General features: G+C 44.6%; 2 protein-coding genes across 4 annotated transcripts; one reads left to right on the top strand and one right to left on the bottom strand.

Annotated features, from left to right (window-relative positions):
- Window positions 1–22,638, bottom strand: AREL1 (apoptosis resistant E3 ubiquitin protein ligase 1). Of its 3 annotated transcripts, none has more exons than XM_062577421.1 (20): window positions 22,572–22,638; window positions 18,156–18,416; window positions 16,762–16,821; window positions 15,874–16,100; window positions 13,939–14,176; window positions 12,790–12,959; window positions 12,523–12,706; window positions 11,580–11,827; window positions 9,769–9,846; window positions 9,152–9,293; window positions 8,622–8,743; window positions 6,722–6,797; window positions 5,678–5,787; window positions 4,991–5,170; window positions 4,706–4,831; window positions 4,382–4,511; window positions 4,239–4,297; window positions 3,953–4,042; window positions 2,972–3,147; window positions 1–2,789 (listed from the first exon to the last, which is right to left on the bottom strand). In XM_062577421.1, exons 3-20 carry the CDS (start codon window positions 16,775–16,777, stop codon window positions 2,687–2,689), a joined length of 2,475 nt encoding a protein of 824 aa, XP_062433405.1. In that variant the 5' UTR covers window positions 16,778–16,821; window positions 18,156–18,416; window positions 22,572–22,638; the 3' UTR covers window positions 1–2,686. The 3 variants fall into 3 exon arrangements, with proteins under 3 accessions (XP_062433405.1, XP_062433406.1, XP_062433407.1); XM_062577422.1 differs by having other exon boundaries at window positions 15,904–16,100; XM_062577423.1 differs by lacking the exons at window positions 13,939–14,176; window positions 16,762–16,821; window positions 18,156–18,416; window positions 22,572–22,638 and having other exon boundaries at window positions 15,874–15,937.
- Window positions 22,639–22,756: 118 nt separating this feature from the next.
- Window positions 22,757–26,844, top strand: FCF1 (FCF1 rRNA-processing protein). The gene is made up of 8 exons (XM_062577887.1): window positions 22,757–22,775; window positions 22,865–22,932; window positions 23,038–23,109; window positions 23,409–23,557; window positions 23,944–24,016; window positions 24,947–25,034; window positions 25,475–25,569; window positions 26,110–26,844. The coding sequence occupies exons 1-8, from the start codon at window positions 22,773–22,775 to the stop codon at window positions 26,156–26,158; spliced, it is 597 nt and encodes a 198-aa protein (XP_062433871.1). The 5' UTR covers window positions 22,757–22,772; the 3' UTR covers window positions 26,159–26,844.

Here is a 26,844-nt window from a genome sequence, read left to right as displayed (position 1 = left end):
GGCTAGATACTGATTTAGAAACGTTGTGACAGAGCCCAGGAGCATGGGACCAGCTATGGGCCTGTGGAAACATAGATGGGTTTCTTCAATTAAGAGCATCCATCACAATTCTGACTGTGCTTGTGTTATGAAGAAAATCCTTGGTATCTATACAGCTGCTGAAAAGTGAGGGGTGCTGGCTGCAACGTGTTGTAAAGTGTTTAGGAGCTCTTTCAAGCAGGAGAAGTTTGCTGACTGCCCACCTACTTTGTCCTCAAAGTAAAAACAGTCTAGCTCAAAAGAACGGAGAAGATTCCTGAGGAAGATGTCATCGGCTGAGTCTGCCCGTAGCAATAAGGCTGGTAGCAGCCTCGCCACATAAAACTGCAAGACACGGCTGAAGCATGGGAACAGCACCAAGCTGTGCCTCCAACAAACCGGGGTTAAGCCAAGCATCGCTGCCTCCTCTTGGTCTCTGGAGGAAGCAGTGAAGTGGTGGCACAGAGAACCGGAGCTGTAACTGTACTGACCACAGAGGCCATCCATACTGTATACAAAACGGTACCACACTCTCCACCCAAAGGAGGCTGGGACTTCACAGAAGGAGCCTGCACTAAAAAAGGGAGCACAGCCACTACTGAAGTGATCTGTCAGAGCGCAACTGTAGCAGCTCTCAAGCTGGCAGTCTCCCAGCACCTCAATGCCAGTGAGGGAATGAATTCACAAGGCTAAGAAATCCCCCTGAGTAATCTCAATGCTCAACTGGCTGCTTTTTGGCACCATAATGGTTTTTTATTTCTGTACAGAAGTGACACACACAGCCCCAGAATAGCTAAGATGCTGCCTTAATAAAGAGATTTTCTGGATGCAGAATGTTTCCCCAACTTCCTAGTCAATTCAGCTAAGCTATACTGGAAAAGCACACACAGCTGTCTTAAACCTATACTGTGCAGCAGTCTGCCAAGAGTAGCTCAAAGACAGCAGAAGGGGCAGAGGAAGATGTGACTTTTTAATCTAACATTATGTTCTAAAATTAGCTCAGAGATGCCAGCTTGAGACCCTGTTCTGGAAAATATCTTGTAACTCAGTCATCCAGTGAAAGCCAACATTGCTTACATGGCAGCAGCAATGCAGCTTTCTCATGCTTGCCAGTTGTCAGCCTTTGGCTCCTGACCTGAACTAAGGGACTGTTGAAAACCAAAAGATTTCCTTGAATTTTACTTCACTGAAGAACCCATCAATATTCCCAGACTCCTCTTCCCCTTATTTCCTTGGGAAGGGCTGAATAGACTATCAGCAATAACATAGCCTAACCATAAGCTTACTTCGCATGCTGGTTTGTCAACCCTGCTCCCCACAAGCCAGACAACGGTGTGATATACTACCTACGCAGGATTCGCTGTGAGTGAAGTTCTAGTGAGCATTTCATGCTGGAAAACCAGCAGCACTGAATGGAATAGCAAGAAAGGAGAGCTTAAGAAAGAGAAGGTAAGACAACTGGGAGGAGAGGAAGCCAGTTGCTCTCCAGGCACCAACACCCCTCTGGAAACTCTGCCTGAAATGCAGTAGAGAAAGAGAAACCTCAGGCTACCGCATGATAGAGGTAGAAGCCAAGACCCTGTGGGATGCCAGGGCAGAGGTACCATGTTCTACCCAGTATCATTACTCCAGCTGCACTTCTGTGCAAAGACAAACCCAGGGCACACCACAGCTGCTTACAGACCTACCACTGTTACTACATACATACATACCCTGAAGGTGAATGTGAGACAGGCATTGGTGCTCAGCATTGAGGGATCACGCTCATGCCCATCCCCTCTCTCCTGAGGAAGGGAAAGGAAGGCAAGGGCATGGGACAGCTTCCTGTGCAATATCATAAATCACTGTCAGAAACATTCAGTGGAGGAGAAACTCCTCTTCCAGTTCATTTGCAGAGGCTCGCTATCAGCCACTGCTGGAGAAGGACGCTTCTGCTGCTGGACTCTGGTGGAGGTAGTACAGAATCACTGTCAGGGCCAGCACTTGTGCTCTGATGAGACTGTTCTCCCCTTTAGGTTACTTCCACCAGTAGATACTGACCATTTTTGATCTCTGGCAGAGGCAACAATCAGCAGCATCCAGAGTAAAATGGAGGAGAACCAGAAACCCTCTGTGCCAGGTGCTAAAAGCAAGGACAACCTTGTACCCTTCATGAGCCATTGAATTAGATGAGTTATTGGGGAGCATCACAGGGGGACTTGAACCAAAGCATGGAAAGCTATTAAGGCTTTTGTAAGCCAGGTTTCCAGCAGAGCTCCAAGGTGGTCTTCCCCCTTCCTCCCAGACAGCTACAATAAAGGCAGCTCAGCAGATCTTCTGCACCTCACTGCAACTTCTGTTCACAGACTTCATCTTCTCATGAAAGGAAGAATGTTCGAGGTGCAGAGAAATCCAGTGCACTACCTTCCTGATGGATGCACCACAGTGCTTTTGTTGTTCCACACTGAACCAAAAGGGGAATGAGGGGAAAGGGAAAAGATGAGCTCTTGTTGACACACTGTGGATTGGGAAAGGCCACGTGACATCTTCTGAATAACAGATTCCTTACATGGAGTCTGTGCTCTGCATCCACTGCCCATAGGAAGGAAAGGAGAACAAACAGTGGATTGAACCTGGGCCTTGCCATGAAGAGCCAGGAGGCTGGGTAGGCTCCTGGAAAGGGGAAAAATCACAGCATGCCAAAGCCCTCACAACCCTCGCTGATGGCTAGCTGCAGCATCTTATGCACTTCTTCATAGGAGTCGTAAGTTGGGAGGCACAACTGGTTAAAACTGGAAGACACAAAAGAAAAATTCCATATAGACTAGATCGGAGAGACCATCCCCATCAGCTGTTTGCAAACAGGCTGACAAGAGGGCCACGCACATTTTATACACTGCTTGTCCACCACAAATAGCTAGTGGTAGTTTCCCAAACTAAAATGCAGAAAGTTCCCCCACCCTGGGGCACTCACCAAGTGTGGGCTGTCGGCAATGTACTGTGGGTTGGAGCTGCAATGATCTGGAAAGATGGACAGAGCGCAGCAAACCCTCCTGGGGGCAGCTGGGAGGAGCCAGTTGTGAACTGCAGGAGCCTAGCCAGCTCTTCCTGTGTGAAACTGGAGACCACAGTCCAAAACCACCTCATGACCTGTTAGGAAATAAGAAAAGCAAAGCCAGGTCAGGCAAACAAATCAAATAAGTATAAGAGCAGGTCACAAGAAGATCAACTGTAAGCAAGTGCTCCGCTACAAGTTGTAATTATCTGTTTTATCACAGCGAAACAGAGGGGCAAGGATCATATAGCTTCTTACCAGTTAAGTGTTGTCTCATGTCACTACCTACCGCTAGTACTTTCCTTCGCAGAAGCAGTTCTGCTCTCCTCATGTCGGGGGGGGGGGAGGAAGGAGGGGAATCAGGCAAGCTAGGTACGTTTACAGTACAGTAGCACATTTGCTTCTTTGCACTAGCCTAATCTCTTGGGCAGTGGTTGTTTTTGTTTGTTTTTACATGCTATTTTACTTTTGCAGGAATGTGAAACAGGAACATGTTCTCCAACCTGTTTTCACGTTAGGTGTTTTGGCAATTTCCATTATTTTTCTAATGGAAGCTGACTACAGGCTCAGGTGCTCCCATTCCTACCCCCACCACTGAGAAAAGCAGAGATGGGGTCAATTACAGGGTACAAATTTAGGTTACTACATCAGGAGTGTCTACCACAATACTTACTTCACAGTACTCCATCTCAGTTTGGGCTGCAATCATGATCTTAAAGCATCCCTTAGAGACAAACATATCGCCATGAATATCTTCAGTAGCATAGCTCCCACCAGGTTCTCTTGACTGCCTGCTGAACTGTTCTTAACAAGAGCTTTGTTGGCTTTTCTTAAACTGACCACTGCTGTAGTTGGGCTAACTGATTTCAGTAAGCAAGAGGAAGCAACCCTTTCACTTACCTTCTCACGGAAATGCCAAGATCCTCCTACCACTACAGCATGTGCCTTGAAGTCACAGACACTGATGTCACCAGTACCACACATAAGCAACTGAAAGGCAAAGGACTGCAGTAAGAAGGCGAGGACCCCAGAAAACTCAGAGACAGCTACTGTTCAAATTACAAATGTTTAAAGTGCTTAGAGAAGAAATATTCTGGCTTTATTCCAGATCCAAAAAGCTCTTTATTTCTCAGAGAGGAGAGTAAGTATAGGTAGGGATGCCTGCCTATAGGAAGGCAGCAATTACCTCTAGCTCATTCTCATCAAAAATAGCCAGGAGGTTCTCAGGAACTAGCTCATTAAGACCTGGAAGAGAAGGAGAGGAGAGCAAGTAAGTGCTAGCCTCCAGGACATAAAGGCAAAAGGAGTGGGGAGCACACAGAATATTACCTTTCAGGAAGTGATCCACCTCCTCTCTAACCTGGTTGGCCAGCCTGTACTGTGCAAGTAGATTCAAATATAAGATTTTGTTTTCATTGGTTACTGGCACCTGAGCCCCTCCTGTCACAAGTTCAACCACCTGAAAACAGGAGATCGCTTGACATGAGTATAAGCAGCAGCATCCCCCAAACACAAATTCCCAAATGGAATGGACCATCCTTGCTACTGTCCAGGATAAGCTTCCTCTTCTGGGTCACATAGCACAGTTCCCAGCCTCCCCTGCAACAGATGGAAGGGGTTAAATTGTCCCACTTTCAGGAATCTCTCTCTCACCTTCTCCAGCTGTCCTATTTTGCTGTACTTCTCTTCAGCAAAGACCAGATCCATCTCACTCACATCATTGTTCAGTATGAAACAAACCTTGGATTTATAGAATTCTGGGTCATCTGTTTCAAAATACTGAGAAAAAAAATGGCAGGGTTGTATAGGGCAGAAAGAGAGAGAAGAAAAAGTTAACATACATGGCTAACCAGGATTCTGGATCATCTTCTACTACAACAGCATTCAGCCTCTTCCCACAACCCAATACAGGCTTCATGCAAGGTGAGGAAGCTTCACCTTGTAATGCATACGAAGTCCTATGATCTGAGCCAGGAAGGATCGGGTGAAGCGAGCTCGCACCAGTTGTTTGTAAGCACCACCCAGAGATGATTCATAAAGACACTTCCCTACCAGGCGGCCTGCAAATTCATACACTTTCAGTCGCAAATGTGGAGGGCGACCTGGATTTGGATGAACCTGCAAAGAGGAAGGGAATTAAAATATACGAGTACCAGACAAAACTAGCACAAATAGAAGGAATAGCATCAGGTCAAGTTGCTGCATCTTTCAGGCTGCCCAAGGTGCTGTGGAGTAGTATTGTCAGAGTCAGTACAAATGAAATAATTCCTCAGCCTGAGCCTGCCTAGGAAGAACATAAAGTGCTTCACATGCACAGGCCAGGAGCTGTGAGAGCAGAAACAGATTCTGAAAGATTCAGATCTAACAAAGCCTCTGATGCCATCTTCTCTTCTCAGAAATCCAGCCTTCCCAGCTAACTAGCTATCCTGTTCAGGCAGCCAATTCTCTGATGCTTCAACAGAGTAAGATGATCCAGTAAAGCTTTGAGAAAGGCACACAAAGTGACTGAGCAGGCCTGCTAAAGCAGGGGCAAGGTTGCAGACGTCTTAATGAATTTACCAGTTAGCTAAGAGCATGCCAGTATACCCAGTTTTACCCATCCAGCAGAGGAAACTGCAGACTCACCAGGGCCTGGTTGTTATCACTAAAGCGGGTAAAGAGTTGATTGGTGGTATCAAATAACACCTTACATATGAGCTCAAACCACTCTCTGCGTGGACCTCCCCAGTCCAGAGCTACAAGGTTAAAAAAAAAAAAAAAAAAAAAATTGGTCAGCCGTGGGTCACAACTAGTACTCAGTACTCTCCAGTCTTCGCCTAGATCAGTGCTATTCTTTTTATTTTTTATTAAAAGGAGCTTGCTTCCACTGAGGGAATGCGAACACTGCAGCTAGTCTCTTTTGCCAGGACTGGGCATGCTTCTGCCAAGCCGCTTGGCACTTTAAGGAAATACCATTCTGGCAAAGTTCAGCTGTAGTTCAGCTCCAACAACAACCAGACATGAGCAGCCCTGATCTTGGCCAGAGATACCAGAAAAAACAAACGCTTGGGCAAAGAACATTGTCTCCAGTTCAGTTCCAAAAATTCTTCCTACTGTTAAGGTATCCGTAGAGTAAACAGGCAGAAACATTTGCCTAATTCATTTTCCTGTAACTACCCTTGTATCACATTCTTGCTACTAACAGGATTTTTTTATTCTTTCTCACATGACCTATGGTTTCACATTCAGATTCCAAAAACAAAGCTGAGTTAGCTCATACAGTAAGAATAACTGCACAACCACGAAACCTCCCTCTTCACAATATTCACCCTCTCTTTAGTAAGCAGGACCCTGTATCAACTTAACCAGCATTTACAGGTGGTATGGGGGAGAACCAGCTGCACACAAATGAAGAACAGCTTTGTAGCAAAGAACAGTAGACAGACTCAAGAACTCTAGGTTATGCTTCCAAATCTAGCACTGATAGACAGTCTCTCACTGGGCCTCAGGTCCCTATGTAAAGTGGGGAAATAACAACATCAGCAGGATAATTTACTAACATCAGTGAGAAAGTGAGAGGGCTGGAAGCCACAATGGACAAGAAATCAGAATTTCAGACTAACAGACAACTCCACCATGACTTTTTTTCACTCGTTCCTCAAGCATATTCACAGGAACATGTTAACTCACCTTCTTCATCCTGAAAAATCACTTCAAAGTTTTTGCTCCAGTCAGAAACAGAAAAATTCCGTGTTGCTTTGAGAGACTGCAAAAAAAAAAAACAAAAAAAAACAAAAAAAAAACAAAAAACAAAAGGAAAATAGCAGCAGCTGTTACTGCTTGGCACCCTGTAACTAGTATGAAATCCTCCACATGTGGATGGGCAATTTAAGCAACACCAAACAAGAAATACAATCTAGCAGTTTAAAGAACAAAACTGTACTAGGAACTCCTAGGGTCTGACTTTTACTTGTCTAAAATCATAGAAGCCAATTCCTCATTTTCTATTAAAAGAAGTAGAAAAATACGATTCACATAAAACAGTTTATCCTAAAACCAGTATGCAGTTTAACAACAGTCCTAGCACAGCCCAGATGTATCCTTCTCAAAGCTGCAGAGCAATATTGTTTAAAGTATTAAAATGCCTGTGGGTAGGAACAATTTTTGTAAAGCAGTCTCTGCCCATGAGTCAGATTAAAAAAAAAAAATCTTTTGGGAGGGCATTAAAAAATAGCTTGAAGAATTTACCAAGTTCATACTTAAAGCAAGTCACAACGCAAAAAAAGTAACAAAATCTTTTGAGTGTCTGTAACTACTTCTGTCCTGATTCTGGATTCTAATTAAAGAAAAAGCAAAAGCTACACAGCAGTCCTGAAAAAAAAAAATCAGTTAGCTCTGACTAGCTGATCTTCAAACAAACTGGAACATCATGTTAGTCGCTCCTTTGGGCTAAATGCACTGGTTACATTCATTGCTTCTATCAAACTTGTAAACCAATGATTGCATTTATTATTTTAGCACTTAATTTATTTCATCTTACCAGGCTCTAACACCAGCGCTAACAATAATGCACCAATTTCCAAAATAGCAGGGAAAAGTAGTCATGGAAATACTGTTAGAAGTGAAGTCATTCTGTAACAAGCTATTAACTGAAACAAAATCTTGTAAACAGTATAACTTTGTACGTGCAGAAAATATTCCAAAATACAGATTTACTGAGTGTAAATCAAGGAAAATCCTAGCCAGTCTTGCCTACCCCAGAAATGTTCTTTTCCATCTTTATAACAATTGTATTATGAAACATGTGGAAACAATAAGTCAGGACAGCACAACCGCCTGTTCTGTGCATGCAGTATTTAGAATGTCTATTGAGAGCTCTATTACACGAATGCGTCTGTCTTAGGTTCAGTTTGGGAAACATGTCCGCTCAGGTGAGCTCCAGCGAAGACTCAACTTCAAGGCTCTACAGAGCATTTTATCGTTGCACAGAGAGGCTTGTAGCAGTGGTTCAGTGCAAGAGTTTCATGCATGCAGCTTGGTACTGCCTGATGTGAGAGTTCAACTTAGCAAACAGTTTTGTAGCAAAACATAGTAAACAGGGACTCAAGAACTCTAGGTTCCAATCCCAAATTTAGTCCTGATAGACATAGTCTCTCTCTGGGCCTCAGGTCACCATATAAAGTGGGGATAGGATAGCATTAGCCAGAAAATTTCTACTTTTATAGGTTATGCAAGCATCTAACAGACACCTCTCAAGGCTTCCTCTACTCTCTGAAAAGATGCTTAAAAAATTTAACAGAGCCAAAGTTTCCTAATTACGTATAGTTTGATCTGATCTTATTATCTGTAGAAAAGAAATAGAGCATCCCACAGACAGGTAAGGGCAGCTACCAGGCCTAAGCACAGAAGAGCTACCTTGTGATTTCTTTCCTTCTTCCTGTCTCAAGACTGACTACCAGTGCCTGCCTTGAAACAAACTAATCAGACATTCTTGCCCAAGCACATGTCAGTTTGGATTTCAGCAGGCACAAAGCAGAAAATAAAGGATGGAGGAAGCACTGGCCTTAGGTGAAGTGACCTATACACTCACCGACTCCAACAGACAGTGACGGCTGACCTTCAGCGTGACCTTCGAATGAGGCCTTTTCATATGCACCTGACGCAGCTCCCGCTGAAAGAAGTTCACTTTGTCCTGGAAGGTCTCTGAGCCTCCTGAGAACAGTGACAGTTTGGGTCAAGCCTGAGCTGCCAACATCCTGAAGGTCTAGAGGGCATTTCTAAGCCTAACTGCATAGGTCAGCTTCGCCATTCAAGGATGAGTTTGCTACAGCAAGGTTTGGAGACAGAACTCTAAAGGCAGTCAGTGGTTAGTTTTGCAGACATTCAGATACTCAAAGGGGAGTGTTCAAAGAACAGTGACAGAAAAGCCAAACTGAAAAGAAACCGCTGGCGTTATGAAATATATTCAGTGGAATTGCCCCAAGGAACAAAATGTGAACTGCAAGAATTAGAGTTCTCCCTCAGAAGTCATTCAACGTTGACAATCTCCATTCATAACGGAAACTAGCAGACTCAAGTGCTAACTTCCTGACTACTGTACCCACCTCCCAGCCTCTTTACCTATGTTTTTATGAAGAGAGCGAATGAAAGTGGCTGCCAAGATGTTCCTCTCCTTGCAGCTGAGCTCCACAGGGGGCTGGATCCCATCATCCACCACCAGTGTCAGTAGTTTGTGCACAGGGTCAGGACCAAGATATGAAAACTAGCAGCAAAAAGATGTGAGAAAAGGTAAAACTGTCCTGCAGAAGGCATAGCATGTTCAGTAGACAGAGCCAACACCATCTCTACTCTCAGACTTTCTCTGCTCACCCACGCAAATGCAGTTAACAGTAAGCATCTAAACTCCAGTTGATAGGCTGCCTCAGACAACACTCCCTAAGCTAGGACCTTCAGGGGGACAGCCACAGCAGAGTTATGGGGAAAACAGGAGAAATGTGAAAGGAATCAAAATTTACACCTAAGAGTGGGAAAATAGTCAGGAAGGAGTGATACTAGTTCCTACTAATACACATTAGCAGAATTTTGGCACTAAGAGGGAATTCCAGAGTCTGAATCTTGTACAACAGAATGTCGCTTGGTGGGTATAAACCCTTCTCTCTAAAGGAGAGACTCATTCACAGGGACCACAGGCCAGCAACATGGGAAATGCCATCGTAGCTACACGTAGACAGACTCACCTTCGTGCCAGGACACACTCTAAAGGTGAAAAGGCGCCACGGAATTATCTTCAAGTAGAATTCTTTTACTGAGAATTGCTGAATAACCACAAGGAAAAGAAAATGTTGAAGGTCACATATCTATTAAAGCTTTTCCCTGAAATACTTTAAGTACAGACAGACAGACCTCCTCCAACCCCAGGGGCAGGTTTCTGCTAATTTGGGTGGTATCCTCCTCTAGCATGATACATAAAAACCTTTGAGGTTGGCAATAGCATACAGAACCACAAGCACCATCTCAGTAAGATTTTACTGCATGTATTCACGATGCAAGTGTGATACAGATTATAAAACAGTAAGCCATGGTGTTCAGTTAAACACTTCTAGTCTTACTCATTGGAGGGTATATTAAACACACTTGAGAAGCTGAATTCAGAGTAAGATCACAACATATTAAGAAAAAAAAAAAAGAAACTACCCTCCACCTACCTGAATTATTGCTATTACTTCCTAATTTTCAGAACAATCACTTCAAACAATGTTTACAAAGCACTTGCAATTGCTAAATCTGGAAGATTTGGGAAATTTCAGTGTGCACAGTATTTCTGATAGAACAAACAACCACTAGCTGTAGAACTGCTGCTTTCTGGATGGCAATCTAGTATCAGATTTAAGCATCCTTAGACAAAACAGAAAATCATTTACTGCACATGCCTGTTCTAGCTGCAATGACTGGGCGAAAAATAAGTAATCAGCAGGATTTATCCAGGAACTGAGCAAATATGAACAGCTGCATCTTAAAGAAATAATAGCCTGTTAACATGCCTCTAATGTACAAGGCAGATGCTCTAGGTCTAGGTAGAGATATCCAGTGATATAACTATGAAAGCATCAGAAATGCATTGAAAAGTTTCTCATATAAACAAAACTTGCAATAATAAGCATTTCTGATGCTCTTCTTTAGAAAGTAATGCCAACAGGAAAGACTATGAACATCCAGAATGATTCTCCAGGTATAAAAGGACTACCAGGCTCAAAAGGACCAAGTATTCAGTCTCAAATTCAATTTTTAGTGCTGCATGCAGCAGAGATTTAAATATCTGTAGCCAGCTTCCTTTATCAGAAAACTAATTCTAGAATAGACTTTTTTTTATTGCTACTTATCACTATATCTTTTCAGAACTCAAATTAATTGATTAATAAAACAAACTCACTAGTAGATTTTGTGGAATTGTCTACCCTTCTAGTTTCCCTGAATGTTCATATGAATCATTCTATGATTCATAGACAATAAGAACAGGTAACAGTTTCTTCTAACAAGGTTCTACTACAGAGGAATCATCAGTTCCTTTTATTTTGCTTTAATCTTGTTTCTTCTACTTAAACATTTTCCCTTTGTCCTCTGACCATTCTTCCCCTTTTCTTTTCCCTGAAATACTCACGGATAGGACAGACAAACCCAGAAGATCTGAGAAGTATCTTCTTTTAAGCTCAGATACAGAGGTATCAGAAACTAATTGAGAAAGGGAATAGCAGGTCTGACCTGATCAGAACAAAGGGAAGGCAAACTGAAAGTCTACTTGATAGTAAGTGAGAAAACTTCCAATAGGCTTTGGATCAGACCTAGAAAGCCCTAAAACTTCAAGGATCATTTTACATCATCCTCAGTCATGAGCTCTAGATTTGCTGTCCGTTCATAGGCAAACTCTTTTTAGCCAAATCTGAAGCATCTAAATCTGGAGTTAAGAGATGGGGCACAAGGAAGCTCTTCAGCTGTAGTCTATTTGGAGCATATGTCCAAATACAAAGAGTGGTAATTTTGTCTTCTTTACCTTAGGTGACACATAGCAGTACACTTTTTTAGGTTTCTTCACTTTCTCAGGAGTTTGGCTGTCAGAGGGAGAATCTTCATCCTCATCCTCAGTTGCAGTAGAAGGACGGCGCTGAGAAGAGCTCAGGTGTGTGGGTGGGAGATGCCACTGAGTGTTGGTATAACTAGAAGCATTATAAAGGTAGGCTTCAAAGTAAATACTGACACCTGAGGTGGACACATTGCGCTCTACAATGTTCTTTTCATTCTCTGTAGGAAATTGATACAGAAAAGTTGTGTAAAGCTTAATGCAACCAAGAACCAAAAAGCAAAAAAACCACAGAACACCAAATTAGATTACAAAAGAAGACTACATATTCAAAGTGAATCTCTAAAGCAAATCCAGGAGTTGGAATGCAGAAATTTAAAAACACTAGTTTCTCTGTCCTGGCTTCAGAAAGCAGATGGTTCAAGAAAAAATAAAAAGCTTACAGAATACCTCTCTCAGAACACTAGCTTGAGGCCATAGCTATATGACAGCCATATATGATTGACTCACTCCTTCAGAAATCATGAATCACAAAATGGTAAAAAGGTATATAGCTTTCAGTGTTCTTTATCCATACAGCTTCATATACAATATACAATTGGTTCTCCTACTGTATGGCTCTGATACCAAGGACTAGCAAGCAATAAAAATTACTTGCCTTAGAGGTAAATCCTGCAAGATAAAGGAGGAAACACATGCAGCCTGTATCAGCTACAGGAACAGAGAACATCAGCCTTCAGAGAACTCCTTTGTCAGCAACAAATTTAGACTAGCTTACTTGAATGAATAGACATTCTTTGAGCAATTAAGCATGGCTAGCACGCAGTGAAGCCATGTTTAGCTCTCCTGCACGAGTGTGCATAGCATCCTGCAAAAGGTCACCTGGAGAACGAATACTGAGTAGCTCTTGACTCACCACTTAGGACAATGATGTCAAAATCACCATTGCTTATGGGCTGGTTCTGGTAGGAGATGCAGGCATGGAAACATCCCCTACGGTGCAAGGTGAGTCGCAAGAACACTTGGCAAGTTTGCCGATTGGACACCACAGACTTCTCAAACAAAACATCAGAGCTCTCATCTTCCTCTTGAGGACCCAGCTAAATGGAAAACACATTAGTAGAGGGGGCAGTCTTCTCTAGCTCACCTGAAGGCAAGCAGCAAGGGATGAGATCCCACTCACCTCATGGATGGAGAGGCTGTAATTGTGCTCATCTACCAGGGACACAGAATTGCTGGTGGGATTGTCATATTCATCTCTTGGAACAATCTGCAGGGTGTGCTGCTGCCCACAGGTCAGCACCAGAGTGGAGAAATGGCAGACAATTTTTGTTTTGGAGGGAACAACCATCCCTGAAGCAGACAAAAACAGTTTAGAGTCAAACACAGTCCCGGGTGCAGCTACAAAGAAGAAAGGAAAAGCAAAGAAGCGCACGATCCTCTTTAAAAAAAGTAAAATCTCAACACATTCTACGCCCCTGCATTCTAAAAAACAGTCTGAGTACTGAAATGAACACTGTGGTGTGCAGCGTTTGCCTTCGGTCAGACACTTAATACCAAGAAAGTGAACCCCATTACCACCTCTAAAGAATGCTCTTTCCTGCATTCTAACCATCAGTTTGGGATCTCGCTCCCACCGCTGGTACACAAAGTACAAGTCTGCTGATATCTAAGAGAATTTGCAAATTCAGTGTATTACACAAAATTTAACCCAAAGGCTATCTTAGCAAGCTTTGTATCCATTCACAATGCAATTTAATGGAGGTGCTTTTAATGAACATGTATATGAAATATAAAAGATGATGATCAGGGTCAAACAAAGCAAAAATAGAAGGAAGCAAATTTAAAATAGACATAAAGGAAACCTTTCAAGATGTGTATACTCTACAGAAGTGTAGACCTAAGGTATCAACTGCTTTACACGCTCAAAGGAACACAGCAGGGTATTCAAAGAGGGTAACAGTCAAATCAGAACAAGCATTTCTAATTCAACGTATAAATAACTCAATACTTGCACAAAAGACATTCTCTGATTACTAGATGGATCGTGAAGAACTTAATACAGAAGGAGAGTGTGACAAATTAGGTTAGGGAGTTTAAGAAACACTAATGGCTTATGCTGTAAGGTAGTTTATATTTTGCCATGTGTTGGTAATCAAAAGCATGTTTTAAGTATGAGTCTATTGCTGGGAATTACACATGGAAAGAGGAAAATGGCAAAGGGTAACCCCTTCCCTGCCACCTACCTACTTTAGCTGGAAAAACATATGCCTAACTGCCTCCAATACCTCTAAATCTACATTGAATCATTACATGGCCACCTAGACCTTACCTGGCTGAAACACCTTGTAGTAGGGGCTGTAGGCCACATTCAAGCCACCGAGTTTTACAGTGATCTCATATCTCCCAGCCCTGCGCACAGTGAAGGCCACTTTCACCACATTGGAATTAGGCTCCTGAAGAACTTCCTGGGTTACAGGAATATCAATTGCTAGCTCCACATGGCAGATGTGAACTCGCAGCCCCACAGGCCGGTGAGAAGGGAAGGGCTGCCCATTCTTATAGAATAACTGCATGGGAAATGGAGAAGTCCAAATCAGCACAAATATGCAGTGCACAGAGGGAGAGAAACCAAGTCGCCTTGCAACAAAGAAGTAAAAAGGGCAAGAACCTCAGCTCAGCACAGGAAAAAAAAAAAAAAAAAAAAAAAAAGCCAGCTCTGTCGCACGGATTGGTTCTCTGGAGTGAACAAGGCACAAGTGGGCATAGAACTACGTTGTTCTCTTTGGTGCTGGAGTTCAAATGAGTGACCCGAAAAAAATATGCCTCTAGGCATTTCTTCTCTGCACTGTAAGAGCTTATCAAAACAGAAACCAATAGAACTCACTACCAAAAGCAGAAAAAGTAAAGCCTCACTCTTACAGAAGGACAAGTAGGTCTTGTCCCTTTGTACTCAGCAAAGTGCTGTAGAAACTCTCACCAATTTATTATAGAAAACAGTGTGCAGGAAACACTGACCTAAGGAGGTGACCCACTCTGCACTGATAAGAAGCAGTAGCATGAAAACAATGTGTTAGACACAATCATAGTCAGCTCAGCTACAGAACTGATCTGATAAATAACTCTGGGAGGAATCACACCTCAACCAGTACTTCCTTGCACGGAAGAAAAATATACTTTGAAGCCCTAAGCACACAGCTCTTCATCTGGCAGCCTATGGACCAGATCCTGCTTGCTATCAGCAAATGGCCTGCAGACAGCAAGAACTACTACTATTCCCTGCTCCTAAATAAGGGGGACATAGGGCCTGAAGTAGCACGTCTTTGACTGACAGGGGGAGTAATCAGTGCATGCAACAGCTACTGTTCATGAACAAAGGACTGAGCAAACGGGAGACAAGCATGGAGTGGATGGGCAGAATTTCTGGAGCTCCCAAGAGTGAGAGTCAGTGAGTGGACGAAATAAGTTTAAATAGCAGGAATAGAACAAGTCCCTTTCCCCTCAGCTCTTTCTCACTGCCTGCCACGGGGTCAGAACTCCTCCTCACTCACTCACACTGAGCTGAAGGGTTTTCCTCACCTTTCTGACATGACAACTTAGTCAAACTTTCCTTCTTACTTCTGAGTGGGGTAGGTGGAAGGAAAAGCACACGAGCCCAGCAGAACCTGCTCAGATTTTCTCCACATAGCTTCAAACCCTCAGCATTCAGACTCCTCGTTCATCTCATTTGTATGCTCGTCCCACTCCCCTAGACGGCCTTTTGGGATTCAGGGAAACAAAGGTCCTTGACTTGAGCTTTTCCATATCACACAGAAAAATGCTTAAGAGTTATAGAGGCACTCTTTTTTGGAGGAATGGGGCAGGGAGGGGCCAAGAGGCTTTATAGTTCTTGGGTTGGTAAGATGCCCGCTCACAGGCTCCCAACTTCAACTCCACAACCAAAAGACAGCAACAATTCTGTTGAAGGCAAGGCCCAGCCAACTCACTTTCCAGCAAAGAAAGCAGTAAATAGGAGAACCCTGGTCCCCTTGCGCTCTTCAGAAGATTCTAAAGTGACAAAGATAAGATTTTAAAGGAGTGCAAATCTCATATGCACTCACACAGTTCTGCAACACACTTAGAGGAGTCAGAAGACACCAAGAGATAGCTTTTCTACTAGTAGGTTACATCCAGCTTGGCCCCAGTACAAACTATCGGAAGAGCCTGTCCCTAAAGTAGACTTCTGTCCTACCCCAAAAGCTGTGTGGAAACAGAAACATTCCCTTACATGCACTCGGAAGGCCATGCTATGGCCCACCTCATAGGGGTCCTTCCAATCCCAGGAGATTTTGCAGGACCGGGGGTCCAGGTAGTTGCCTCGCACGTAGTCATAAATAGTTCGCTCCCCTCGGCGTTCCCGGTCCTCATGCTGAAGGAAGCTGACTATACGTGCGGCAAACTCAAAGAGGAACTTAATGGTGAAGACGGAGGCTACCACAAACACTGTGATCCCACCTGCAGCAAAGAGAGAACAGCGGGTGGTTACAGCAGCACAGCTGAGTCAGGCTCAAGGTCCTCTATGCATCAGCCCAAGATACCTTTTATTAACAACATTCTACTCAACCACAAATTAGAGGTTTAATGCAGATGCTACTGAGTGAACATTTATGGTGTGTGTTATGCTAAAAGTTAGGTTAGAGGATAACAAAAGTCCCTCAAAACTCTGGAAATAACTGAAAGTTGAAGAAAAACAGCTAAAGGTGATACAGGATCTCAGGTATGGCCAGTACACATACCAACATAAGTGTGCAACTCCCTCTGAGTCACAAACTAGAACTACAGAGATTCTCTCAAGAGAAACAGATAACCACACAATCCCTGCACATCACATTAAGACTGAATTAAGAAACATCATGGAGGCAACAACCCTGCACTAGTTCTCAAAATAAAAAGGAAGGGAATGGTTTAGGGATGAAGTCAATGGAAGGAATTTGTCTGAGAACAAGAAGAATGGTGGACAGGGAAGTCTGCCAGGTGGGGGCACAGTACGGGAAGACAATAACTTCATGTTTGTTAGGTAGACTCCAAACTAACATGAAAGCAGAAGCTTTCAAGAAACCCCTCTAAATCCTATGGAGAGGCCCACAAACATAGTGGCAGCCTTTCCTTCACTTACCAATAACGTAAAACATCAGGTCCCTTCGGTGAGACACACAGCCGAGGATCACAGCTGCATCTAGAACACAAAATAGGCCAAGTCCAGTCCAGTGACTCTTCCTCAGACACACTGGCCTAAACTTAATCCATGATTTCTCAGACAAATGCCTAGGCCCTGCAACACCAGAGGTCTGACACAAACTCCTCACATCCTGTCCCATTCGAAGTGTCTCAGTGAGTGCAGAGAACACCTCTCTTCCTCTCTAAGGACAGCCCTAAAGCATTATTCCATAAAGTTGTGAAGTAAGCAAAAAACTCATCATGCTACACAGAACAATTCTCTCACCATCATGGATTCTTTTTCAGATTGAGTGGTCTGAAATAAGAATGCTGCATTATCTACTGAAAGTAGTAAGAGTGAGCTCCGGGAACTGCAGGAAGCTACTTGTTGCAGGATCACTGACTGCAATAGCAGTAGCTGAAAGTCACTCATCTAAACTTTTACATCTACAGGATGGAAGTCAAAGATCACATCTAGTCTGCCATGAAAGCAAATCATAGACAGCCACCACCAAAAAAAGAAAAAAGAAAAAAGAAAAAAAGAAAAAAAAAAGAAAGGAAACTGACGCTCAGCTAGCAACCTTAGAAGAAAAGCTACAGAATAAAAGGGCTGTGGAAAACACCACTCCTATTTGTTCCAATCAAACAGAATCCTTTTCGGGCAGGGCTGAATACATCTTCCCCTATATGTCTACTATAGGAAGTTTGAATGCAACTGGAAAATGGTCCTCCTATATTTTCCTACTCACTTCTGCAACATGGAAACTGTCTACATCTGCAATTCTAGAAATCTGCACCCAGCCCTCAGAAACCCAAGACACCATGGAAAAGTGCACTGATCAAAGCACAAGCTAAAACCTTGTTCTGGTATGCCCTTAAGATTACAGCAATACTTAGAGACAGCAGTCTAACAGTTCCCTCAGTGAGAACTTAATTCTAAACAAACATGTAGTAAAAAGACTAGACCCACAACAACATGCTGTTTGGTTGATCAGACATAGCTGACAGATGAAAGAAGAGCAGCAAGGAATGTGTGTGACAATCAGACAAACAATTTGGCATACATCCATCCATACAATACAGCTCAACGCCTCACTATTCACTTAGAAAAGAAAAAGCAACTTGAATGGACAATGTAGCTTCTCTCTCTTTTTTTTTTTTTTATAAACACAAATGGAGAGTTAATCGTCAGTTATCTCAGCAACAGCAGCAGCCACAACTACGCAGAAAGCTTAAGCTAGGCATTTTCCTCCCAACAATGGCCATCACTTTCCAGCCCAGCAAACCCCCTTCAACGGCCTCCAGTGACAGCTGCACATCCTCCATTCCCTTGACCAAAGAGCAATTACATACCTTTATATAAGTGCCCATGTTCTAAAAGCCAAAAGGGGGGTACTCATTCTCCAGCATCCTTCCCGTCTGTGCCCAGCACTGGGGCAAATGTCAGCAATAAGAGGCCATGGAGAAGCTCATTACAGATAAAGAGACTCCTGGAACTTGCATCACAGAATTACTGCTGAAAGGTAAGGTCCTGAGCACAGCAATTTTTTCCTCTTTGTTGAAAAGGGCTGCCCTGCAGTAATGCTCCCTGAAGTCCACCGTTTGCTGGCTTTCCTGGAAAAGGAAGAAAAGGAGATGCATCAGTTGGACTTTCCATTACTGTGGGAAAATTGAGCAAGCAGAGACACGCAAGAGTTGCAAAATGCAGGAGTCTTCATCACCAAGTGTCAAAGCCACAGAAGAGGTGCTGTAAAGGCATCAAAATGTTGCAAAGAGCTTGGCTTTGGTATCAAAATGCCACAAAGTACTTGGCTTTGCCACTTCATATGCCACAATCTCACTTCATTATATGGCCCCCTGAAACCGGCAGGTTCAAGATGAAACCAAATACATTCAGCCTACGCAGGGCTCAGCAGGCAGACAGGTTCCACAGAGTGGACAAGTACCTGTGTGCTCTTCAAAAGGAGTAGTAAGAATCAGGTATTTCTTGAAGCCTTCACACTCCACAAAATATCATGTGCTACCCCAAGCTAATTTTGCTCAGGTCTAGAGGGCTATTTAGAGTTAGGAATGACAAATCTTCAAGAGTTCTTGGATCCCAAAGCAGATGGGACAGATTGCTGTTGCTGACGATGGTATTCAAAAAACACGTATCCTCATAAGGCGTTTCAGAAGCTCTATCAACTAGATTATTGATGCAGCCCACAAAAAAACAGGACATATGCCAGACAAACCACAGAGCTTACCCAGTCTGTATCTATTCATTCAGAACACAGATCACATAAAGGAGCGAGAACAAAATTAACAGCAGGCAAAGGCTCACCACAGCAGCTTTCTGTAAAGAGAACCACCACTTCTGGGGATGTAAATGATGTGCTCTGCTTGCCTGCCATGCCACAGTACCATCTGTCACTTCCTCCTTACTCCCCATCACCCACCTTTCCCTTTGGAAGATGTCTCTCATTTCTCTTCATCTCATTAATCACGCAGAGCATGCTGCCTCTGCACACTTCTGCTGAGATGATAAGCTTTCTAGCTCATATGAAAGCCAACAGGCATGTCTGTGCAGAGCTCTTCAATTGTGCTGCAGAAGAAGACAGACTCCTGCTGTCTTTTCCTCCCTCATAGCTCAAGGAAAAATCCCACCTACTCTGCAATTTTCTTCTTTCCTCTAGTTGAGCGAATGGTGTTCAGTCCCCAGGGCACGAGTTCTCTTCTTCTTCCTAGATGAAGCTTCAGGCTTCTGAATTCTTTTCTCTCTGTATTAAGAATCACAGATCTACCAATTTCCTTGAAATATTAGTTCTTTCACAGTATGTATCCAAGATGTCATTGACAAGTGCACAGCACCTACTTTGTGCTACAAACGCCTGTTTGGAACTCTTCTCCAACTGGTCCTGTCTGAAAAACATGCCCCTCTTCCCTGCACAGCTGAGGAATTTCACATAATTTTACCACTGTTTGGGAATCTGTGAGACCTCCTTCCAGCATTTACAGAACTAGCCCCTTTATGTCACTGAATAAACTTTTAACAAAAAAATGGTTCATCGACCTAGACTATTTCTGCTTCAGTCTGTAACTTTTTTACTTCTTCTATAAAACATACACAAACCATAGTCTCTCCTAAGATAGGATAACGAGAAAGACCCACTGTTTCAACACTAAAGCCTTTGAAGCCAATACAAACCTAGGTTACTTGCCTTGGGATACAGAATTTCAGAACTAATTCCCTGCATCCAGCAAGCCATCACCATTAATCAGTGCAGTAACTTCTCATTTTATTATCTCTGCATGATAGGGTAGGCAAGGAGCCAAGTCAGGTGGATGGAGATGAAGTGTCTGCCATACGCACAATCAGCTTCATTCTGGCATGTACACTGACATCAGCTTCAGGGATGCTTATGCAGCTGGGATATGCTAGGGTAAAATTCCTAACTACGAGTAGCTGGTATCCAACACATGTTGTCATTCCCTCACTAGGATGAAGATCTAAATTAAAATAGCCAGCACTAAGAACCACCAGCTAACAATCTGAGAAATTAATTCTGAACAACAGCAACCATCGTAGATGGGCAGAAAAAAATACATTAAGTTGTCCTACAGGTCTTAGTGTTCTTGATCCAAAGACAGATTAAGTGATGGTCTCCTGCCCTCTACAGGAAAAACAGAGATTTGGAAAGCTTACTCTTGGTATATCTCAAAGAGAAGTACCTGCATAATTGGAATAGGCAGAATGGAATCATAAATAAACTGTATTAGTGCCACAACTTCTCTCAGGTCAGCAAGGAAAACAAGGCCAGCAGTGGGAATAAGTTTTGCTCCCATTGTGGCTGCTGTGAAGCCAGAGGAACAGAAGGCAAAGCTCCAGAAAAAAGCCCAAGCCTAACTATACCTGGAAAAGCAGCATAACGCAGCAACGGCACATTCCTGTGGCTACAGCTGCAGAGCCAGCAGGGACCATACTATACTGAACAGATTTACCTAGAAAATCTTTTGAGCCTCTTGTTTTATTGGGATGATTACTAATTTTTCTCCCTCTCCCTTGAGAAGTTCCAAAATTAACAAGATAAGTTTAAAATCCTTTCTACAATTTGCCACCACCTCATAACAAGAGATCTCTGAAAGGAATACCCTCTCTAACCATGCAGAGAAACATCCACTACGAACGGCCACAGATAAAAAAAATAAATAGATAAAACAAAAAACCACACACAGGATTCTCCTTTAAGTGAAAGGCTCAGCACTTTCTCACATAAGTCAAACATGCATAAAGACAGAAATATGAACAGAATATGAAAACAGAAATAGAAATGCCCATGGGAACCTAACTTTCAAATACACCCACAGAAACCTGAAGAGTCAGCTCAAAGGGCACTGTGCAAACTCCAACATCAGCTGTCAAGGACAAAAGCCACATCAGCGGCCAAAGACCATACAAACAAATTCATCTTTCTCTCTTCAGGGCTGAAATCTGCCATATCTATTCACATACAGTCCCAATAAAATACTGCTAATAGGAAAACTATATATATGTGAAACCATTGCCAGGAGCCTAAGTCAAATACTCTTCATCTAGCTGAAGAACTTTCAAGGGCTGCGAGCTCCTCCTCTCCCCAAACGCAGCAAGCCAGCCAGATGGCAGCTTTCAAGTCAGTCTCTTTCACTTCTTATCCTGACACCAAATCAGCTTCCCAAGCCAGAGCAATGTTCAGCCACTCGCTGCTCTACACGCCAGCATGGAGAGCAGAGTGCCTCCTCTATCACTTCTTTCACCAGCACCATTTAGGTACCCTTGCCAGCACCAGCAGAGCTCCACCAACTGCATTTCCTCACCCAACAGTTAAGCCCAGTACTGTCTTGTAGATGGCGAGTTCAGCCCTGCGGTTTCCTTAACGCATCCAGTTCTCCTTGCAGTCTGATCCTCCTCCTCAGTCATAGTTCTGCTGAGGATAGCACTCCAGGGAGGAGCTCAGGAACACCTGAGTGGTGTCGCTGCTCTCTGTGTCGTTGCTTTTTCTAACTAGCAAGACAGGCAAAACAAGGCTGCATTTGACAGACACCAACAGCTGCATGTTCTCACTAATCCCAGAAACCTGCACAAGGAAGATACCGCAGTGAGGCACGGCTCACCCTCGCTGCACAGGGCACTGGAAACTAAGAAGCAAAGCCTAGACCGAGAATATTTTCTTCTACGGCAGAGCAGACATTTCAGGCCACAGGGCCATTACCGCTGCAGAAGGCGCAGCTGAAGTTACACTCATTTGTTAGGACGGCAGGTCAAGAGCGCTCATACGAAGAACGGGTAACGGCAGCGTGCCGCTTTTAACGGAAAAGCTGATCAGCTAGAGCCAAGGGCCTGCAGACCCAGGGGCGCGCTAACTGTTCAGAAACCCGCCAGCCGGACAAGGAAGGGGGCGGAGGCCTCCCCGGCCTCCCAGCTCCGTGAGAGGAGGAGAAAGCGGCAGCAGGGGGGCGGCAGGGCGGTGCTTGCGCGCTCCCCAAGCCTCAGCAGCCGACCGCGGCGCGGCAGGGCCCCCAAGCCCCGCTGCGCCCCGCTCCGCGCCCTCGGCCAGCCGAGCAGCTCCCCGAGGCGCGCCGCAGCGGCCGCCGCTGCCCGCACCCGGAGGGCGCCGGCGGCCGCGCTACCCGCGCCGGGACCGCCGCGGGGGAGGAGGCGCAGCGCCCGCCCCGGCCCGGCCCCCGGGCCCAGCAGGCCGGAGGGGGCGGCCCGCGGCCCCCCCCGCCCCAGAGCGCGGGCGGCGACGTTACCGAGGCTGCGGGCGGCGGCGGCGGCTGCAGCGGCGGCGGCGGCGGCGGGCCCGCTGCTGCGCGCGACCGGCGCGGACTCCCGCTGCCCCGTGCCGGCGGCCGGAAGTGACGTCACCAGCGGGCCTTCCCGGCGGGGCGCAGTGACGTACCCGCGGCGGCGGAAGTGGCGGCAGCAGCGGAAGTGGCGGCGGCGGCGGCGGGATGGTGGGTTGGGGCCGGAGCCGGGGCCGGGGCCGGGGGGCGCGGCGCCTTGACCGCGCCTCTCCGCTCACGGCGGCTGCGCCTCCTTTCAGGGGAAGCAGAAGAAGGCGCGGAAGTACGCGGTGATGAAGCGCATGATCAGCCTCCGCGACGAGCGCATGTGAGCGGGGCGGGCGCCGGGGCGGGCGCGGAGGCCAGGCCAGGCCAGGCCGCGGCGCGGCGCCCCCCCCGGCGCCCCCCCAGGACTGCCTGTGCTTCCTTGCAGCAACGCGAAGGACCGCGCGAAAGCCCCGGTGAAGAAGAAGGAGGATCCCAGCGCCATCAAGGAGCGGGAGGTGTAAGTGCCCGGGCCGGCCGCGGGGCCGGGGCCGGGGGGCGAGCCTCGCCGCGGGCCGTGAGTAAGGGCGTTTCCGAGCAAACCGGCCAGAGTTGTTCTGAAAAGGTGGTTGGCGGGGCAGAAAACGCTGCCCTAAGCCAGGGGAGTGGACTCTGGAGGCAGCGGGAGGCCTGATGAGTTGCTCTTCCAAGCTGCCTTGGTTTGTGCACCCTTGTTAGCCTTTCAGGCTGTGCAGGTTGTAGGAACTGATATTTGTCAATCACCACTAACTAATATGAATTCTTTATCTTTTCTGACAGCCCCCAGCATCCCTCGTGTTTGTTCTTTCAATATAATACACAGTTGGGCCCTCCTTATTACATCCTGGTTGATACTAACTTCATCAACTTCTCCATCAAAGCCAAGCTGGACCTAGTGCAGTCAATGATGGACTGCCTCTATGCCAAGTGTGAGTATCTGCATCACTCACAGCTGCTTCTGGACCTTGTAGTGCCACAGATCTTTGCTAATCTTAGAGCTCACTTCTTTTGTCCCTTATTAGCCCTAAAGCTGTCTCTGGATTCAGTCAAACAATCGTCTTAAATGCTGATCTTACAAAGTTAAAATGTTAATAACTTCAAAATCTAAACTTACTATTGCATGCTCAACTACTCTGTGGCTTTACATTTCATCCCTTTGCATCCTTATCAGTTCTTACAAGTTTAAAATTTTAACCAATGTGGTATAGAGTTCTGTGACAGATAACTACGCCTGGGCACATGAGCAATACCATAGAGGCCTATGAAGGGATACTACTTGGTTCTAATACAAGCTTTTAATGCCTTTCACATATAGGTATTCCATGTATCACAGATTGTGTAATGGCTGAAATTGAGAAGTTAGGACAGAGGTATCGTGTGGCATTAAGGTAGGTGCAATGTTCCTGTCTTTTTGTAGAGATTGCTGTTTTAGTATGAAGCCATGAAAAGGACTTTTCTGTGACAATGCTGACGATGCTTTCACACTAGAGGATTTTTAGGTTGTTGCAGAGTCCCTAATTTACTTTTTTCCTTGGCTGTATGAAATCAGTACTAAGGCCTAAGTGTGAAATAATTTTTCAAAACTAAATGCTAGGTAAAAGTGCATAACATTGATATGTAAATCATTTTTTTTCCCTAAGCCTTTCACAGTAACTCTTTCCCACAGTCTCTACAAAGAAGGCTATTTTTTAAAAATAAAAATTATAAAATTATAGTCTTTTGGAACCTTTCATTTATGCCTCATGTTATTCCTGTATTAGTAGGCAGAATCTACTGGTAATCTAGAACCATATTATTCTGTGAACTTTACAAAACTAGTCCAGTGTAATTCGTGCTCTCCTGCTCTCCAGTCACGTGTGTTCTTCTTTACTTTTTATTTTGACCTGTTGTGTAGCATAGTATCAAAATGCAGCTCCTGAGTAGTTTTCATGTTCCACCTCAGAGAGGAAGTGAAGTATCCCTGTATGTACAGTCTGAAAGATCAGTTACTAGAAGATCTTCTAGATCTCACCATGGATAACTTGTTTCAGATGACTTTTCTCTGCTAGGCAGAAGCCTAACATTGTGGGGATCTTGAACCCAGCTAACAAGAAATACATGACTCCTACCTAATAATTAGCCAGACAATTTGCATTCTCTCCTTTTTTTTTTTTTTGCTCTTCATTTCACTTGCCCAGGGTATGCCGTTTGCTCATCGCTTAAGCTCTTGGAGGATTGCAGTGCTGCGTATCTAAAAGGGGGTATTCTTGTTCCTCCATACTATATTGTACACTTCTACTGGTCTGACTGCTGTGATGCTGCCTTATCTATCCCTACAGAATTGCCAAGGACCCTCGATTTGAACGCCTGCCATGTACACACAAAGGGACCTATGCAGACGACTGCTTGGTACAGAGGGTCACTCAGGTACTTCTGTTTCTGATGGTTCCCATGCTGTGCTAACAAACTAGATGTTCCTGAACCTTCCTAGCTACTGATGACTTAAAAATTTCCGGCAAAGAGATGGTAAAATCTAGTTAAGAGGCAGTTTCAGTCCCTAGTATAACCTAGGAGGGCACAGTCTTGCTATATTAGAGAGTATCAAAGACCATCTGGGGTGAGAGGGATAGCAGCCAGGAGGGCTGGACAGCCTGTGGGTGTTTATTGGATTCTTTTGATGAGCAGAAGGATGTTTGTAATCTGCTGTGGAATTCTGTACGTGGCACCCTCGCATTCAAGCCTGGTAGTGTCTCACAGAGGACTTGTACCCTCTGGTGTAACATGAGCTAGGCAAATAGAAGCTTTTGCTCAGCTTGGTCTGCTTTATGGTTCACTAGAGTTGAATCTGACTTGCCTCTTTTCTGCAGCACAAATGTTACATAGTGGCCACAGTGGACAAAGAGCTCAAGCGCAGAATACGAAAAATTCCAGGAGTGCCTATAATGTATATTTCCCGGCACAGGTAAGGGACTTCTTATGGGAGGGAACATTGCCTGGTAGGATTGTGGTCGGACAGGACTTCATTGCCATATTGTTTTTCTCTCTTGCATTTTCTATAGCACTCAACACTGGAAAGGGTCTAGTGCTTGCCTAAAGTAGAAGTATGCTTGCTCCTGGGAAAAGACTGATTGTAGGCCCATCCTTATTGCAGTCTCTATGTTCACTTGATTTTGCTTGGAAAATTAGCTTCCTTGAGGCCAGTGTTTCCACGGATTAGTTTTCCTTATCAGCCATGTCATCAGGATTATCAGGAAAACACATTGTACAGGTTCCTGAGGAAGTCTTGTTCTGTTCTATTTGGTATCTTAGTGTACCCTCAGCTAAGCGACTGATTTTATTCTCTACAACAGTCTAGTACTAAAACTAAAGTCTTGAGACTTTGAGAGAAATGGAACAAAACTTCTTGCTAGCAGATCAGTTTGCCGGTATGCTTCTTGCTACTTGGGGAGGGAGGTAATGTGGAGGAGGTTGTTTTCACAGGTGGTCCCTCTTTCTGTTGCAGATACAATATTGAGAGGATGCCAGATGATTATGGAGCTCCTCGATTCTAGCCTGTCCAGGCAAGCCATCAGTGCCAGTATAAGGGTCCTTCTGTTTCCAACTTTCCTGCCATCTTTTTCGCTTGGGCCCTGCTCCTAGGACTATGGGTGACATTGGACTGACTTCATAGCCTTGATCTTCAAAGAAAAAGCCACATAGAAGCCTCTACTTTTATTCATCAGTTTCCTGACCATTCTGAGAAGGATTTAGGAGAAGGATATGAGAAAAGGGGGGCTGCAGGGCAAAGGGTGTGCTCAAATCCCTCTTCATGTTCATGTTGGGATCATTGGGAAAAGTCCTCTCAGTGTCTTGAATTAAATATTGGAAATGGTCCAACTACAGCTGAGCATGGAATCACAAGTTCTGACGTTTATTATCTCTACACCTGCAGCAGGACAGCTATTCCTCAAGCAAATTCCCTCATGTCTGCCCCACAGGCAAACTGCAATCTGTGTTCTGGGGAAAAACAGTCAAGGCTGCACCAATTGGCATCCCTCCTCCAGACCACTGGACTGAAAGATTTTATTTAGAATTGAAGGTCTCTTATTCAACTGTACCTCAATACAGTGAGTGAAATTGGATTAGCGTCCTGCTCAGATTCTTGAAACTCAGTACATCACTGTGCATCTATCAGGTTTCCTGTTGCTTTTATAGGTTCTTAATACATCCTTAATATGTTTTTGTACCTTAAATACAA

This window comes from Rhea pennata, chromosome 5, assembly GCF_028389875.1.
Source record: "Rhea pennata isolate bPtePen1 chromosome 5, bPtePen1.pri, whole genome shotgun sequence".
NCBI lineage: Eukaryota > Metazoa > Chordata > Aves > Rheiformes > Rheidae > Rhea > Rhea pennata.
This window is presented reverse-complemented; position numbering and strand designations above follow the sequence as displayed.